The sequence below is a fragment of the Hirundo rustica genome, chromosome 2 (genome assembly GCF_015227805.2).
Source record: "Hirundo rustica isolate bHirRus1 chromosome 2, bHirRus1.pri.v3, whole genome shotgun sequence".
Classification (NCBI taxonomy): domain Eukaryota; kingdom Metazoa; phylum Chordata; class Aves; order Passeriformes; family Hirundinidae; genus Hirundo; species Hirundo rustica.
In genome coordinates this window covers 85,207,017-85,223,778 of record NC_053451.1, presented here as the reverse complement: position 1 = coordinate 85,223,778, position 16,762 = coordinate 85,207,017, and the positions used below count along the sequence as shown (strand labels likewise).

The 16,762-nt window shown below is 40.9% G+C and overlaps 1 protein-coding gene across 2 annotated transcripts; it reads left to right on the top strand.

Annotated features, from left to right (window-relative positions):
- The first annotated feature begins 231 nt into the window (after positions 1-231).
- On the top strand, positions 232-16,762 carry RP2 (RP2 activator of ARL3 GTPase). 2 transcript variants are annotated; one of them, XM_040057174.2, is made up of 5 exons: positions 232-375; positions 9,213-9,878; positions 11,532-11,646; positions 12,782-12,867; positions 14,274-16,762. In XM_040057174.2, the coding sequence occupies exons 1-5, from the start codon at positions 244-246 to the stop codon at positions 14,355-14,357; spliced, it is 1,083 nt and encodes a 360-aa protein (XP_039913108.1). In that variant the 5' UTR covers positions 232-243; the 3' UTR covers positions 14,358-16,762. The 2 variants fall into 2 exon arrangements, with proteins under 2 accessions (XP_039913108.1, XP_039913109.1); XM_040057175.2 differs by lacking the exons at positions 12,782-12,867; positions 14,274-16,762 and adding an exon at positions 11,870-12,516.

The following is a 16,762-nucleotide window of genomic DNA, read 5'->3' as shown; positions in this document are numbered from 1 at the left end:
GTCCCTCCCGGGCCGGGCCCGCGGGTCCGCCGCCGCCGGGCACCGCCCCGCCCAGGCGCCTCCGCGGCCCGGAGGCGATGGTCGGAGCGGGACGGGGCGGGGAAGGGGAAGAGGGAGGCGGGGGGAAGTGTCGTGGTCGCTACGGGAGACGGGGGAAAACCGGAAGCCGGCGGGGCGGGGCGGCGCGGCGCCGGCGAGCCCTTCCCCGCTCCCAGTCTCTCCCTGCCGGGCGGCGGCAGCGCCATGGGGTGCTTCTTCTCCCGCCGCAGGAAGCCGGCCCAGGGCGGCCAGCTGCCGCAGCAGGCGGGAGCCGGGCAGGACGCGGCGACCGGCGAGCAGAAGGCGCCGCAGTACAGCTGGGACCTGCGAGCCAAGGTACCGCCCCGGCCGCTGCCGCCGGCTGCGGGACGGGCTGGGGCTGGGATTGGGGCTGGGGCTGGGGCTGGGGCTGGGGTTATCGCCTCTCTCAGTGGGCAGCGTCTCGCCCGCTCCCGCCGCCCGGGGTTTGCGGCGGGGTGTGCGCTCGGGCAGGGAGCACGCCTTCCCCGGTCCCGCTGTTACAGCTCGGTCCGCAGAGTTCAGTGCGTTTATTTGAACAATTAAAAAGTGTTTAGCCTAAGGATTGCACCAGGCAGTCGCAAGTTGTGCCAGCTAGATGCCGCGGGTGCCGGCGGTGCGGGCGTCTGTCCCCGGTGCGGGGCTGCTCCGGAGGGGGCTGGCGCCGCTTCCCGGTGGGACAGCGCCCTGTGGGCAGGCAACTTGGCTGTGACAGTCTGCCGCCGAATTCCTGATACAGACCTGATACAAGTCCCCTGGCTACGTGCTTCACTCGAGCAAACCGGGATTGGGATTTGTCTGGGGAGCTGCTTGTGCCCGGGAGAGTCCCTGCACCTGGCCTTGCAACGGAGGCATAAAACTCGTGCCGTGTGTCCTGGCTGTATATATATATTGATTCTTCCTACTTGGGTGTTTGCACTGTTGGTTTGCTTGTTGTTGTGGTTTTTTTGTTGGTGGTTTGTTTTTTTTCCCCCCCACCCCTTAAAAAAAAAAAAAAAAAAAGAAGGAAGTAGAACTAGATTCTTAGCCCCTAAAATGACGGATGAAGGCAAATCCTTTCCGATGCTTTTTCCAGAGCTCCTGGAAGCAGTCGCGAAGACTCGAGTGGGAAAGCATTTAAGTGCCAGATAAAATGTATTTCTTCCTAGCCTCATTTCAAGTTTCACTTCCTAAATAAATGACGACATTGTAGCCCTACTAGGCCTCCCTTCCTTGCCTCTCCAGCTGCCTTCGGGTGGGGGAAGCAGAAACCGGGGCAGGTGATAATCTTAATTGATGTGGTTTCAACAAACAAAATCCTCAAACCTTTAGGCCATATTTTACAGGTATGGAAAAGAAAATGTGTGAACTTATTTGAATGTTTAGCTTGCTTGTTTTTTAAGCTTGGCCAGATGCTCTAGGGTGTCCATTAAGTCTTCCAAGTAGGTTAAGAGAAGCTTAGATGGAGATGAGCTAGAGAGTGTTCGTGTGGCCTGGAGGAGTCGGTTCCTCCAGGATAAAGGTGAGCAATCTGTGTTAGGCTTGTTGCTTTGACTGCCTAGCGGATATATAGGGAGCAGACAGAGAAGGGGAGGATTACAGCCTGTCACTTGGATAGAGACTATTCTCTCAGCAGGAGAGGCAGAAGTGAAGCCATATTTTGGAGTGACAGAACAAAACTCAGTCTGTCTAAAAGTAAATTACCAAATCAGCCTTTGGAATAATATTTTTTAATTTTAGAGCAAATTTACCAGCTAAAGCTTAACAGATATGAGAATTTTTATCCCATCTACTTATATACAGCTAACTTTGAAAACTAAAAGAAGGAAAGTCAGGATATAGAACGAGTTGATTCAGAGAATAGCTGGCCTTGTTGCTAAGGAGATGATTGTTGTTAACTTGCCGGAAGTAGGCTCAAGCTAACATATGAAACTGTTACAGCACCAACAATCTATCTCTGTGGAGTAAAAAGACTGCGGTCATGTATTGCATGTAAAACTTCCTCCTTTTTTATAAAAGACTCTTAGAAACCAGAAGAATCAGTTTGGGCTGTGCTAGTGAACTGTGTAAACCATCAAATTAGCTGCTTAATTTTGTACTGTACAGCTTCAAAATGGCTATTTAATGTTCATTTCTCTTGTTCTTTGCAGCCTTGTTTTTCATTGGGTTTTTTGGGGGGTGTAAGATTCATACATTAAACCAGGAAAGCACGTGGAGTCACCTTATCTTAGGTGAAGAAGTACTGAGCACTTGTTGCACTAAAGTTGTTGATCCCAGATTGTATTAAGTGATACCCTGTCAGTGTTAATGTAGTAGCTTTAAATATTGTCTGAGATACCTTTTCCTGTTGTCTATTGCTTTCTCATTTCTGATGTTTCACTATACTTATTTATTTCACAAGTTTGTGTTTGTACACAAAGTTAAATTGAAGTCAGTTGGAAAACTTGTGACATCAAAACTCCTTTTTGTTCATCAAGTGCATTGACTCATATCTTAAACCCTGAAAACCTCAACTCTGTCAACAGATGTGCTAAGTTGTCTTTTGATGTTTATTTCCACCATTTGGGTTAGGGACGTGTTTCTAATTTTAGGCTCTCCTACTCAGTGATGCAGTTGTGGCTATAGAGCGCAGTTTTACAAGTAGGTTTGGCAATTGTCTGTAGTTTTTGTAAACTGTGCACTGTACGTTCTTGCAAGTGAGTATGTCTTGCTTCTCAGACACTCCAGCTGTCTTCCTGTAAATTAATGCCATGCTAACATGGCCGAAAAATGTAGGCACACTTGTGTGCGTATTTGTGTGATCAGGGATGTGTAGAGAGGTAACTGAACCTGAGGGGTTCCTCCAACAAAACTATTTCTTCTGCTTCTGAAGGACATCATTGCTAGCTGAGCCTATTTTAATCACGTTCTACTAGTGTAGCCCTAGACAAAGAGTAATATGGTGATATTGCAGTGACCATGTAATCTTGTTTAATTGTCCCAAAAATGGACCATGTGGTAGAAAATTCTAGATAGAAAATATTCTAAGATGCTGATAGTTGAATTGAAATTAAGGAAAGTATATGACTTTGAGGAGTCTTTTCAGATTTCTGTGTGACTTTATTAAGTGAGGACAGAAATTTTAAGGTATGCAAAATTTAATCAAATTTAGATTGCATTGTAAATCTGCTGGAGTTTCTGTAATGCTTACTGAGCCTTGGGTTCAGAGAACTGTGTCAAGATTGCTTCTGACGTGTGAAGATTTCTTATGGCGCAGTAGAAGAACCAAAGGATCAGATTATCTTGAAAACAGAAAGGAGAAGGATGAATATTCAGTTTCTTGCTGCTCTGGGATTCTCAGTCCAGGAGTGTAAGTAGAGCACAGATTATTCCAGAGTCTATTATTACTGCATTTCATCCTGGGGACCTATTATGTCTCTTGATGTCTTTGGGCTGTCATGAGAGTCTGTTTCTGACCAAGAATGTTGGTGCTCAGCCCTTGTCCGCCTTCTTCAGCTAGCTTTCCACCCGGATTGTTTTCCTTTCCCACTGTATGGCTAACAGCAGTAACTGAATGTGGGTATGTACAGACAGGAACTGGGGCTTTTGTGTCTTGTGATGGCAGATACACTCGTGACCTCCACAGGAGAAGAAACACAAATAGCTGCATCATCTTTTTTTTGCTGTGGACTCGTGTTCAAAGAAGTAGGATTAGATTAGTTATGATCACAGTGGCATTTAGAGCTTAGAGGAACTCTTCTTCCCAGATACTTCTTTTTACTTTTAGGAGGAACAAGTGAAGTTTTGTTTTATGTCAACTGATTTGCAACTTAACTGGTTTAGTTGATAGGAAACATGTAGCTATCATTGTTATTGTGCTGTGTAGCTGTATTTAAACAGTTAAAAAACCTCAAGAGGTTAAACTTTTTGCCTAAATCATAGATAATGTTTTGTTAGTTACCTTACATTTGAGGATTCTTCATGAGTGGTCTGAGCTGACTTGGGTGTCTTGAATTGTCTAGACCGTGTTTAGGTAGCCACTTTGTATTTTATTTTGGAATATTAATTTTTTTTTTTTTTTCCTCTAAACAATGAATTATTTTGTCCTTAAGTCTCCCTTATGCTTCCTGGTGCACCAGAAGAACTACTGCTATATTTCTCAAAATGTGGTCAGATCAACTGAGAAGCAGTCAGAATGTTCATATTAAGCAGTATTTCCAGTTAGATCAAATACAAGCCTGTGGTACATTCCTTTCTTCTTTCACTTTTTCTGTATGCAGTATTTGGCCGTGGTTTGCTGAATGTGAGTGACCATTTTATGCTGTAATGGGCATTATGGAAAGGCGTGAAGATTCCCAAGAATAGAATGAAATGAGCGTTCAGGCCGTTGTATTGGCCACTTTTAAAGTCAGGGTGTGCAGGAGATGCTCCAAAACGAAAAACTGTTTACTAGTGACAGGAACCTGCACTACTCTTTCCACCTTCTCTGGTTGTGCAAGAATCTTGAAATCTGCCAGTGGGTGAGTAACTTCAACAAGCAATCTCCAGAGGATGTTGCAACTCATTACTTGAGGGCACCAAACCCATGCGAGTATGAATATGCAGAAGTGTCTAGGCCTGGGAATGCACTTTTCTTTCTTATTTCCCTTATGTTAATTCCCCTGATGACAAAAATAGTGCTTAAAGCTTCTTAAGTTGGTGTGCTCACCCTATAGGCGCAGGTTTTAATGTCACTGGGTCAGCAGCCAACTATTGTATGTCATCAGCTGTATATAAGTTCATTTCTGAACTGCCATCTGTAGTGACTTAGATAGGGGATGATTTTTTGAGAATTATATTTATAAGAGAAGACCTTAGTGGAGTGGTTTAAAGATACTTTACGAACTGTTTGCTCAGCAGCCTAGACATGGGTAACTAGAGGAGAACTGTAACCTGTTAAGATTAGCCAGTACCATCTCATATTTGTAGGGGCGTGTCACTGTTGACTGAAACTCCCTCCCTGATGGACCCTGTGAAAAAGTCTTGCTAAGACATGAACTCGTACCAGAAACACTTCAAGATGGTGGGATCCTTTTTGATTCTAGGTACAGTTACCACTAACAGCTGTGAAGGTCTAGAATTTCCAAGTCTTCTTCCAAATGGGTGCTGCCCGGATTTGGTGCCAGTAAACAGGATAATGGTGGCTGAAGAGATGTACGTCATATGCAGCTTTCACATAGCCTCTGACCTTCTTGCAGGACAAGTGTTTGCAGGAAGAAAAGCTGCTTAATGCACCTGCACTTGTAACAGGATGTAAGCAGCTGTGAGAAACTTGTTTACCCTCCCTTCTCTCCTTTTGTCTGTTCTTTAAAATCCTTGCTCCTTATGATTTGTCCTCTAGCCCTTTGTAACAGTCTTCTCAACACTGTAGTTGCTAATAACCAAAGATAAGGCCTCTGTGCCTGTTTTGAGAAGGAAAAATATTAACCCTGTAAGAAGCGCTAACTTTTTCATCATCACATCTGGTTATTTTAGGTCGTTCTATGGAGTAATTCCTGAACCTGTGCATAGCCACTTCAGTTAGAAGGTTTCAACTCTTGAGCTGCGCCAATATCTATAAGATAGATAGAACTCTTTAAATCCAGCTGAAGATACTAAAAGTTACTGCTATGAATACTGTCACCTTTTGAACTTTTAGCAATAAGTTCAAAAGGTGACAGTATTCATAGCAGTAACATAGCAGCTTGGGGGAAAAAAAAGACATTTAAAAAAACTTTAAGAGCTGTAGAGTAAAGTGTTTGCCTGGGTGAGATGGGTGGATTTGGACAAAGTTTTTTGAAACTTTATCCAAATACAAAGGACAAGTAGATGAGTTACGAAATAGTTGAGTTTTTCTGACCTGCCATGTGCTTAAGATTTTTTAACCAATGGATCACCAAATGAACAGGCAGAGAAATGTATATAGCCCTGGTTATGGTTGTATGAGACTGCAGATGTTACTTTCTTCACTTTCTTTTGGCTTTCCTAGCCTGCTTTTTTTTTTTTTTTTTGCTATGTTGCCAAGACAGAGCTTAAGAAGCAGTTGTTTTTCACTGTCAGGGGAAGGAAGGTGGTTGCAGTGATTTAATATTAACCTGTTGATGATACCTGAAGACTTCAGAGATGGTGAACATGAACCAAGAAGGCCAATGGCATCCTGGTTTGTATCAAAATAGTGTGGCCAGCAGGACTAGAGCCGTGACCTGTACTTGGCACTGTTGAAGTTGTGCCTCAAATCCTGTGTTGAGTTCTGGATTCTTCTCTTCAAGAAAGACACTGAGGTGCTGGAGCATGTCCAGAGAAGGGCAGTGGAGCTGGTGAAGGGTCTGGAGCACAAGTCTGAGGAGAAGAGCTGAGGGAGCTGTGACTGTTTAGTTGGAAGAAAAGGAGGCTCAGGGGAGACCTTACTGCTCCCTACAGCCACCTGAAAGGAGGCTGTAGGAGGTCAGGGTCACTCTCTTCTCCCAAGTACCTAATGATAGGATAAGATGAAAAGGCCTCAAGTTATTCTACGGGAGACTTAGATTGGACATTAGAAAAAATTTCTTCATGGAAAAAGTTGGAACAATCATCCCATGGAAGTGCTTGAGTCACCATCCCTGCAGGTATTTAAAAGATGTGTAGGTGTGGCAGCTGGGGACATGGCTTAGTGGTGGACTTGGCAGTGTCATGTTAATGGTTGCACTCAATGGTCTTTTCCAGTTTGAACTATTCTATAATCCTATGAGCATGTAAGGAGCTGTTGGATGCATCCTCAAAATCATGGTTCTGCCTTCAGGCCTGTTTCTCTGGCATGTCTCTTACCCAGGATAAGTGAAATATTTGTATCTGCTATATACTTATATTCCCTCCTCTCAGGGGGAATAGCCCAGTGCAGGAGAGAAAGTATCTATCTATTTCTTGCAGTCCCTCCAGTCTGTACTGCAGTGTTAATCAAGAAATACTCGTAGTCTTTAAAAGGATAACTGCAAAGCAAAATTAAAGGAAATGTGCAAATTCCCTGGCATGGTCAACAAACTGAGATGGAAAAGCTGTGTCAGGGTGGAACTCTTAGTTCTGGAAAACAGGCAAATAAAGAGGAGCTCCTGAATCTGATAATAAGCTGAAAATTTATCTTGAACTTGACTACTGTTCTTACTCAAAAACCTCTCATTTGAAACTGTTTATAAGGTGTGAGTTTGCTGACCAACCAGCATTTTTCACCTAGGCCTAAATAAAATTGCAAAGTGAAGTTTCACATGTCCTTGCAAAGGTCACCGGGTAGGATGAGCTAGTGCTGCTTCAGAGGCTTTGTAGAGCAGAGCAATTCCAGAAAGATGTGCTTAGGTTCCAAGTTTCAAATAAGCTGTAAGTTCTGGAAATACTGAACTTCTCATTCCTAAGGGAAGTAACTGTTCCTCTGTGCCTCCTTTGAAAGCAGTAAGTCTGTCTCCCATGGTTATTTAAAAAAAAAACGAAAAACAAACAAAAAAACCCCCACCCACACAAAAAACCCCCAACAACAACAAAAAAAAACAAACAAAACCCCCCACCCAATATAGAGATATACCCAAACATATATAAGTATTCTAGGAGACGCCTGGGAAGAATATGCCCAAAAGCAATTTCAATATTTATATTCTCAAGTAAATAACTTGTATATGGATCAAATATGTAACATTACTTGAGACTAAAGACCTTGGAGAGTTTGAATCCAAAGCATGCTGTGTGACTGAGTCTCCATGAGGTGTCCCTTATATTTTAAGTCTCCCAATCTTATTTGTAGCACTTCTAGCTAACTTTCCTGGATGTATACTAGTGGTATTAAATATGGTTGAGGAGAGAATTCTAGGAAGCCATCTTCATGTCTCAACTTGCAGTTTATTTGGAATTTTTATCAGCTGCAAACCTGTCTGAAGGTCATACATGTTGCATGAAATGAACAAAATACATTTTATCAGCTGGTAGAGATTTTTTGCTTCCTTCAGCTGTTCCAGTCAAAAGCTACCTAGGCTGGTTTAATGAATGTCTGGTGCTAGCCTGTTCTGGTTTATGCCTTTTGCTGGTCTCTAAATATTGTGTCAATGTTTGACATGATAGGAAGAAGTTTTTTTAGAAATTGGACTACACTGAAACTGTGGTAATGCATGATAACTGATTATGGTACAGCAAATTTTAGGAGCCTCAAGGCAGATAATCAAATAGCAGGCTGGTGAAGTGGTGTTGTGTTAGTCTTTTACTCGTACACTTCCAAGTGCTATTTTAATGAGTTTTCACAAGAGGGCAGAGTAGAACTTGCTCCAGGAATTGTAGTTGGCTTGAGACATATCTAGAAAAGCCAGCTCAGATTCCTTTGGTTCTAGGACAGCATGGGCTGTATTATTCATACTTTCCACCTGTATTGCATCCATCCTAGGTGCTCTGTGGCTCATGAGTTGCTGCTCCCTAAAGGAGAGTCCCAGGGAAAGCCACAGCCTCTCTCAAGTGTTCTGCCCTGGTGAGAGGGATGCTGGAGTGTGGAGGAGGTCTTCAAACATGCCCCCTGTACCACCACTGCCAGTTTTTGCTTCTTGGACATAGCTAAAACAATCTCATATGTTTTGTCAACACAAAAATCTTGTCATTTTTAGCACAGCATAGTGCTGTGGCACTCTGATGAGCTCTCTGTAGTTCGCAAACATAATAAAGAAGATACTGCTTGACAGCAACAAGGTTTCCTTGCAATGTGTTGAGGTGCAGTAAAATACGACCAAGAAAGCTACTCAAAAAGGAAATACTGTGTATCTCCAGCTTTATGAATCTGTAAGTATGTTGGACAATTTTGTTAAAAGTTTAGAGTCCGCAGTTAAAACTAGCTCCCCTTTTCCCTTTCTTTATTAAAGGACAAACTGAGGTGGTATTTTTTTTTGTTTGTTTGTTTGGAGTTTTTTAAATTTTTTTTTTATTATTATTATTTTATTTCCCTGGAGCATCTCAGAAGTGTAGTTTCATCTCTTAGTTGTATCTCAATACTGTGTATTCCAGTAGTTTAGCTAAAAGAGTTGCTTCTGATCTTTCATCATGCATTGAAGACCCTTGTGGCAGTTTATCCTATACAATTCAGTGATACTTCAATCAGTGCAAGTCAGTGGGCATTTAGCATTATAATATTCTCTGCATTTGAAGAATTTACCGTTTTTTAAAATTTATTCCTCCTTCAGGTTGACCCCAAGGAGTACACTTTTTCTGGACTTAAAAATGAAACTGTTGGTCGACTGCCTGGAAAAGTAGCAGGACAACAATTTGTCATACAGGACTGCGAGAACTGTAAAATCTACATATTTGACCATTCTGCTACAATCACAATTGATGACTGTGTAAACTGCCAAATCTTTTTAGGACCAATAAAAGGCAGCGTGTTTTTCCGTGACTGCAAAGATTGCAAATGTGTGGTTGCCTGCCAACAGTTCCGCACGCGGGACTGCAAAAAGCTGGAGGTGTTCCTGTGCTGTGCCACCCAGCCCATTATCGAGTCCTCCACAGGTATGAAATTTGGATGTTTCCAGTACTATTATCCCGAGCTTGCTTTACAATTTAAAGATGCTGGTCTGAGTATCTTCAATAACACATGGAGCAACATCCACGACTTTACCCCTGTGTCTGGAGAAAATAACTGGGGCCTTTTGCCTGAAACTGCTGTAGTCCAAGATTATGTTCCTCTGCCCAGCTCTGAGGAGCTGAAAGCCGTCAGGATTTCTACTGATGCTACAAAGAGCATCATACCGATAACTCGAGGGCGGAGACAGAAAAACAGTGATGAATCGTGTTTGGCCGTGTTTTTTGCTGGTGACTACACAACTGCAAATGCCAGGAAGTTAATTGATGAGGTAAGCAACCTTTTTCTTCATTCAGGTTTTTCAATTCCTAATTAAACCTTCCTCTGGACAGCCTCTGATTCTCCCTGAAGTGGGAATATAGAGGCACTGTTTGTCGACTGACCATACTGATCAACTGCATTGTTTAAAACCTTAAAGCAAGATAAGAGACTGAATCTCATTTGATCAGTCAGTTGCTTTACAGCTGACATCCTGTGAGTAGCACATCTGTCCTCTAACAGTTCTGGTGTACTTTTCCATCATGGCACAGCAAAGCAATGCTCTGAAGAAAATGTGTAGTTCATTTGATGAACTTGGTCAAATATAGGGTAAGTGATTGACAGTGCCTGTGAAAGGGATGTAACCAATTAACTTGTTAGCTTATTGTTCTGAAAGTCTCAGCTAACAGAACTTTGTCCTGAAAGTTTTTCCGGTATTATCAGAGTCTAAAAAAAAAAAAAAAAAGTTAAAATGTATCCCCCGTGTCATCCATTGTTGGAATTTTTTTTTTCTGAAAGGGACAGTGAGTGTTTGTCATGGCTGGTCAGCTGTCTTCAATGACTTAAATAGCTTTTTTAGTCGTCTTTTATTTCCCCTTTTGTAGTGCTTTTTGTTTTTTTTTTTTCTCCTGTGAGACAGCAGCTTCCAAGCTTGGCTGAGTTTGTACTTTCCTGGGGCTAAAACCTGGGAGTGGCTGGCTGTTTTCACCATCCTCAAGTGCCAAGGATGTCACAGAGCAGAGCCAGTAACCATGGGCTACAGCATCTGAGAGTGGTATCTGCAAAAGCTGCTGATCACAGTGTTGTGTGATCAACTAAACATCTGGTGGAACTCTTTCCCTTGGGTGTTTATCTGCACGGATAGAAAGCTGTGGGGTGTCTTCTTGTCTCCCCACTGCCCAGTTGGACTTTTATGGGACTGAGCTGCTGGGTTACTTAGGTGAAGGGAGATAATGACACTTATGGGTGGTTTCTTTTTAATGAAGGGATAGCTACAGGAGGAGGGTAATAGATGTGTTCTCCTCTGTTAGTAGTTATTTAGAAGTTAGTGTTAAGATTATGCTAGAGGACTAGTTTGTGAGTGTCTGTGGAAATCTAACTGCTCTGTAGATTAATGGATGTTGTGGAAATAAAAATATATTTGCTCCATTCCCACATGCTTTTACTTTCATATTAGATTTGGAGTAAAAATGAGGGGGTGAGATGTGTATATATGTTTTAAAACATTGTTAGCTATTGTTCCTAAACTGAAAACTTAAGCAGTGGGTAGATGAGAGTTTGAGCTAATGCTTGACTGAATGTTTGCAGACTAAAGAGAACTGACTGCTTGTTTCCAGATGCTGAATGCCTTTAACTCCCATTAATTTCTGCTTTGTGAGGGATTGTGGGGAAAAACACATAACCCTGGGCCCTAATGTAGGAGGCAAAACCATTCACATTTATTCCTCTAGGTGCACTAGGGCAGAGGAGAAAATCTGGATGAATGGAATGAAAATAAACAGAAGTGTAGAAAAAGCAAATGGTCTCTGAAAAGAGCAAAAAGGGTCCCTTTGCTCTAAGACTAAATGTGTATGGGAAAAATGAGTCTATTACAGTGTAATCTGGATACTCAAGTTGAACTCAGCCTTAGAAGCATTTTTAACGTGAATTCTCTCTCTGTTAACAGATGACTAGTAAAGGCTTTCAGCTGGTACAGACTAAAGAAGTCTTAATGAAGGCAGAGGATGCTCACAGAGTTTTCCAGCAGAGCGCATCAGAATTCATTCCACTGCTGGAAAAAGGTCAGTTTGTGTTTTCTTTCTCCTCTTGATATAGAAATCTGTCCCTAGAGAGTTCTGGAGAAGAAAGAGGAATGAAGGACAAATTTATATTTCAAGGGCATACTGTAAAACCTGTTGAGATGAGTTTTGGAAGCTTCAGTGAGGCCCCAAACCAGCCAAAATTCCTGAAGACGTCAGAAATGAGTTATGTCACATGTATTTTGTGTTTCTGCTCCCCCTCTAGTGGCCCAACCGCATAGCTCAGGAGCAGTGGCACATGCAGATCTGCCGGGAGTGGTCAAAAAAAGCTTATGCTTTTAGACTGTTTCTAACTTGTCACCAGTGCTGCTCAACCACTGAGTTGTTGGGTGTACATAAAGCAGATAAGTGTTTAAAATTCTTGTTTATAACTGGTGTACCGTCAAAGTATTTAAAAAACCTTTCTACTGATATGGCTGCAGCTGGATTTTGTCTCTTCTTGCAAAAGTACTGAGATCTTGTTATCTGTTATATGGTAAAGCCCACTACACATTCCCAAACTTGGTAGCAACATGCAGGTTTTTTCATGGTGACATGAGAGGACTGTGATGCTCATTGCAAGAACAGGACAAAAGTCATTGCACTTACAAGATGATAGTCTAGCTTATGGGCTATATTGCATCATGTGGGAAGAAATACCACGTTCAGAATGAAACCAGAGAAAGCAGATCTGCAAATAGTGGGTGAGAACAAGTCTGAAAATCAGGCAATTCGCTATCTTGGGACTGAGGCAAAAATGCTTGAATGACTCAGTCCCACTCCAGATGTCTGTGAAATGGCTCACTATTTGAGCAGCATAATCTGACTCACTTCCATGATGCCTTGCATTCCTTAGCATTTTTGTGCTATTGCCGCCTTTCAAGAAGTAAAATTGGAATCTTGCCCAAATCTCTTAAAAAAAAAAAAAAAAGTGTGGTATTGCAGATAACGCTGTACTTTTTTTTTTTGTAACGTGTTTAAATCTTTTTCATTCTTTATCTGTTGTTATGGGGCCGCTCAAGCAAAAAAGCCAAAATGCTTCTTGCAAGCTTCACAATTCCCTATGGGTTGAGAAATCTACTGTTTCAATGCCAAGCTTAAAAGTACTATTGATTTTAGATGAAACTATATTTTCTAGGTCCAGTGGTTGCTTTGGAATTCAACGGAGATGGTGCTGTGGAACAGTGTCAAAGCACTATAAATGAGGTTTTTAGTGGGACCAAGGTAAGCTGGTGTGTTGCTTTATTTACAGAAAGTATTACAGAATGTCTGAGCTATTTCATGGTCAAGATATAGTGTTGACATGCTACACAATCTTTTTAGGTTCACGGATAGTAAAATTGGAATATCCTTTTGTCATTGTTTTGTTTTTTTGTCCTCAAAACACAAGTTACTTGTTGGTAACAAGAAAACTGTCCTAGGAAAGAGAGTTCTAAATCCTCACATCCACTGAAGAATACAAGATTTCCACTTAAAACTGTTATTTCACATCAAAAATAAAGTAAAATCAAGTTCTATAATTGTAGTACAAAGAAGTTCCACTTCAAGTCTTGGATTTAGTCACTTAGCTTTGTGGTAGTAGTCTTGTCTATTAAACCATGACGAAGACGTGATGGGATTTCAACTTGTTTCCATATTTACTTTTGCTGTGTAGGATACCACAGGATGCCTTCCTTCAAAGACAGTGTTCTTATTTCATCTGTCAGCTTCTTTCCCTTTAGCTTCCTTACACCGCACCTTCTCTTTCTTTGCTGCTCCCTTTCTCTAAATGGCAATGGTTTTGAGAAAGTTTATGGAAACATTTTGAGCACTCCTGATGACAGGAGAGTGACAAACCCTTTGCTTTCAGGCAGCTGTTCAAAGAAGACTAGAATATCTTTGAGACGTAGCATCCATGAAGCTCCTTGCTGTCTTTCAGTTCCTTTCAAAAGACTTACAAGGAGCTAAGCTGCCCAGTTTCTGGAAAACAGTCATCTTGTAATAAGTAATCTCATTTGATTTTTTGATTGAGGCTGTTCCTTGCTTGAGATGGGTGAACAGCCACAGTGGTCTCTGTTACACTCAACTGTTGTTGATCTGCTGAAAGCTTTCAAAGGTGACTGTCCTGGAGCTTGGACTTTCACATACATTGATAAATCTTGAAAAATGCAAAAGTAATTGAAGTTACTTTTTAAAAAATAGTCATCTGCTGGAGAAGCAGCAAAGTTTTTTTGAGGGTAATATAGCACAAGGAAGTCTGTCTTACAAACTCTCTGTTAAAGGAAAGTAGTAGTCTAAGGATTTTTGTATTTATTTTTCCCCTGCTCTCCTGGAGACAGTTGACTTGACCAACCAAAAATACATCTGAATAGACACTAACTGAAACTGTGACCCCTGAATAATGAAGCCCCAAACTCCTGATCCTGAAGGCAAGGGGTAATGCAGCTAGCATATGTGCTAGGAAAGGGTGATGATAACAAATAGTGGATGCATCAGGGATGAGAGAATACTAGGATTTGTTCTGTCACGCAGTGGGAGCCAATAGAGTTGTGTGTCTCATGAAATGCAAGATTAAAAATAAGCATTACTGATTCCAAATGAGCATGACTGCTTTTAATGATGCATAACTATTTTCTTGTTTAACAAAACAGGTTTTTGTATCGGAAAGCAAAGCATCAGCATCTCAGGATGTGGACAATTTCTACAACTTTGCTGACATGCAGATGGGAATGTAAAGTTTAGCATGGAGGTGCTCACATAGAGTTTGTCTCAGCACTTGGGTGTCACTTGGCTTGAATATCACAGTAGTTTTGTCATTTAGTTTTGTATTTCTCATACATCCCTTTTGTAAAGCCACTGGTGGTTTTTGATACCATATTATCCAAACTGGAGTAACTGCATAGCTAGCCATGGGCATTGTGTTTGAAACTTAAGTTTAACTTCAAAAACAATTGAGCTTTTCTATTAACTTTTTTACAATGATTTCTAAGCATCTATTGACACTTGAATGTTTCTTGACAACATCTAATGGTTATACATATTTTAAAAGTGCAATGCTGATCCAAGTTCGATGCAGTAGTAATTTTTATCTTTCACTCAGACACATTGTTTAGAAAGCGTATTTATGTGAAACTTGCCCCTCAAAATTTTCCCACATGCAAATTTGCCTTCACTGGGGGTCCAGGAAGGAAGCTGTAGTCGTTGACTTTTTCTGAAAGCCCAGTCCGAAATGAATTGTCCTTGTGGCATGCTTTCAAAAGCAGTTTGTGACTTTGGCTTACTCTGCTTCAGCACACATTTTGAATAAAGTTGTTTGCAGCAGCATTTATGGTGAGAGTTGTCACAACAGCATTCTGGTAAGTGAGCACTTGCCAGGCTTTTCTGCTTTGAGGTGAATCCTGAGCATGAATGCTCTGCTGAAGCCACTCTAAGGTCTGCGCAGGTTCTTTGGTGACACAGCTGCCTCTGGCATTGCCAGCTCACACATGGGATATACGTGAGGTTTCTTTGCACCTGGAGCAATAAACTTCGGGCATATTGTTGTTTGCTAGAAGGGACATAGCCAGTAATCAAGAAGGACTTTGATGGCATTAAAAACCCCTTCTTCCTTGCTAGATCCCAGGAGAAGGCTTTTACATGCAGAAGTAATATAGAAAGTGCTGTAAAATGCTACACACTGCCATAGGATTTATTTTGTATTAATTCTAAAGACATACTGAAGAAGTGCTACCAGCATTTTGTGAGATGCATTTGAATAGTGTTCAGTAATACTGGTTATTGCTAAATAATGCATATTAGAATGCAAATCTATATGGGTATTAAATACTTGATTGATTTATTTCTGCATATTATATCCTTACTGATTTTTCTACATGAACTTAAAGCTTTAGTCCAGATTTCCAAGCCCGCTGTAATACTTGAACCATTTGTGCATGCAGACACACAAAACCAAATTTCATAATTAAAACATGGCTTGCCAGTTTGCATGGCCTTTACAATTCACTGAATGGATTTGGTTTGTGTTGAGGTGCTAAAGCAATTTCCTCATTATGGTCATCCATCAAAAGGGAAGATCTTGCAAATCTTAACTGAAAATGAGTTTTGACTCATCAGTTTCACAGCTCTGGAGCTCCGAAGTGGGTGGCTAAGAACACATCTCTAATTTTTCTTTTTAAATTAGCACATGAAAGAATCTCTTCTTCTGAAATTCATAATTCTGTAATGCCCAAAAGAGGTTCTGTCATTTTGTTGCTAATGGGAAAATGCTTGTCATTAGTTAAAACCAGAGAATATGTCCGTAGGACCTCTTGTTATAGTTATGCTTAGATTAAATAAGGAAGAATATCTCCTGAATAAACTAAACCATTGGTGTACTGGAGGTTAGAAAATTGCCTCTTCTTTGAAATGTTTTTATTTGACAAAGTGAAAGAAAATCAAAATCAAGCCACCACCAGAATCCAACTCATAACAGAAATTACCCCTTACTTGCACTTAGCCAGCCAGGAAATTTTTTTTTTTTTTTGTAAGTGTGAGGTGAGGCTGTAAAAAGAACTAAAAATTTTATCTTGCTCTCCAAAGTACTAGCACAACTTACCAATCAACATTTACAGGAATTAATCTGGATATGTACAGTAAATGTATTATTTTGGTATGGACAGTACATTGAAATTGTATAATGTACTTCAGAGCTCTGTATGTTTATGTGTATGTTTATAGTGTATTTTTTGTATCATCAACCTGCTTTGGAAACAAAGTACTAAATGGACTTTTGTGACTCCTTTTGCTGGAGAACAGGATGATTAATTGAAAATTAATCTAGGCTTGAAACAGTGGAATAACTTTTCTGCATTCTGGGAAAGAGTGGTGTTGCATTTTTTTTAACATGGATGATCTGTTTACTGATATCAAGAATTTTTTAATAAAAAATCCCTAAATAATGAAGGAGTTTCTCAATCCAATTATTTATCTATCTTGTGATTTCCATTCCTTGCTAACAGGTGTTAAGTACACTTCTAGCTTAAGAGTCAGGAATTCTTTGCATTACACAATGGTACGTGTTTCATGTATTCTTTGTACATTTCTTGTGTAGCATTTAATGTAATTTGTATTACACTGTGAATGTCGTTCCTAATAAACAATG

What these genes read in the sequence shown, in the direction of transcription:
- RP2 (XM_040057174.2), top strand. Translation starts at nt 244, where the DNA reads ATGGGGTGCTTCTTCTCCCGCCGCAGGAAGCCGGCCCAGGGCGGCCAG. An exon ending in GCTGGGACCTGCGAGCCAAG is followed by an intron (nt 376 to 9,212) that starts GTACCGCCCCGG and finishes TTCCTCCTTCAG; the next exon opens with GTTGACCCCAAGGAGTACAC. An exon ending in AGGTTTTTAGTGGGACCAAG is followed by an intron (nt 12,868 to 14,273) that starts GTAAGCTGGTGT and finishes TTAACAAAACAG; the next exon opens with GTTTTTGTATCGGAAAGCAA.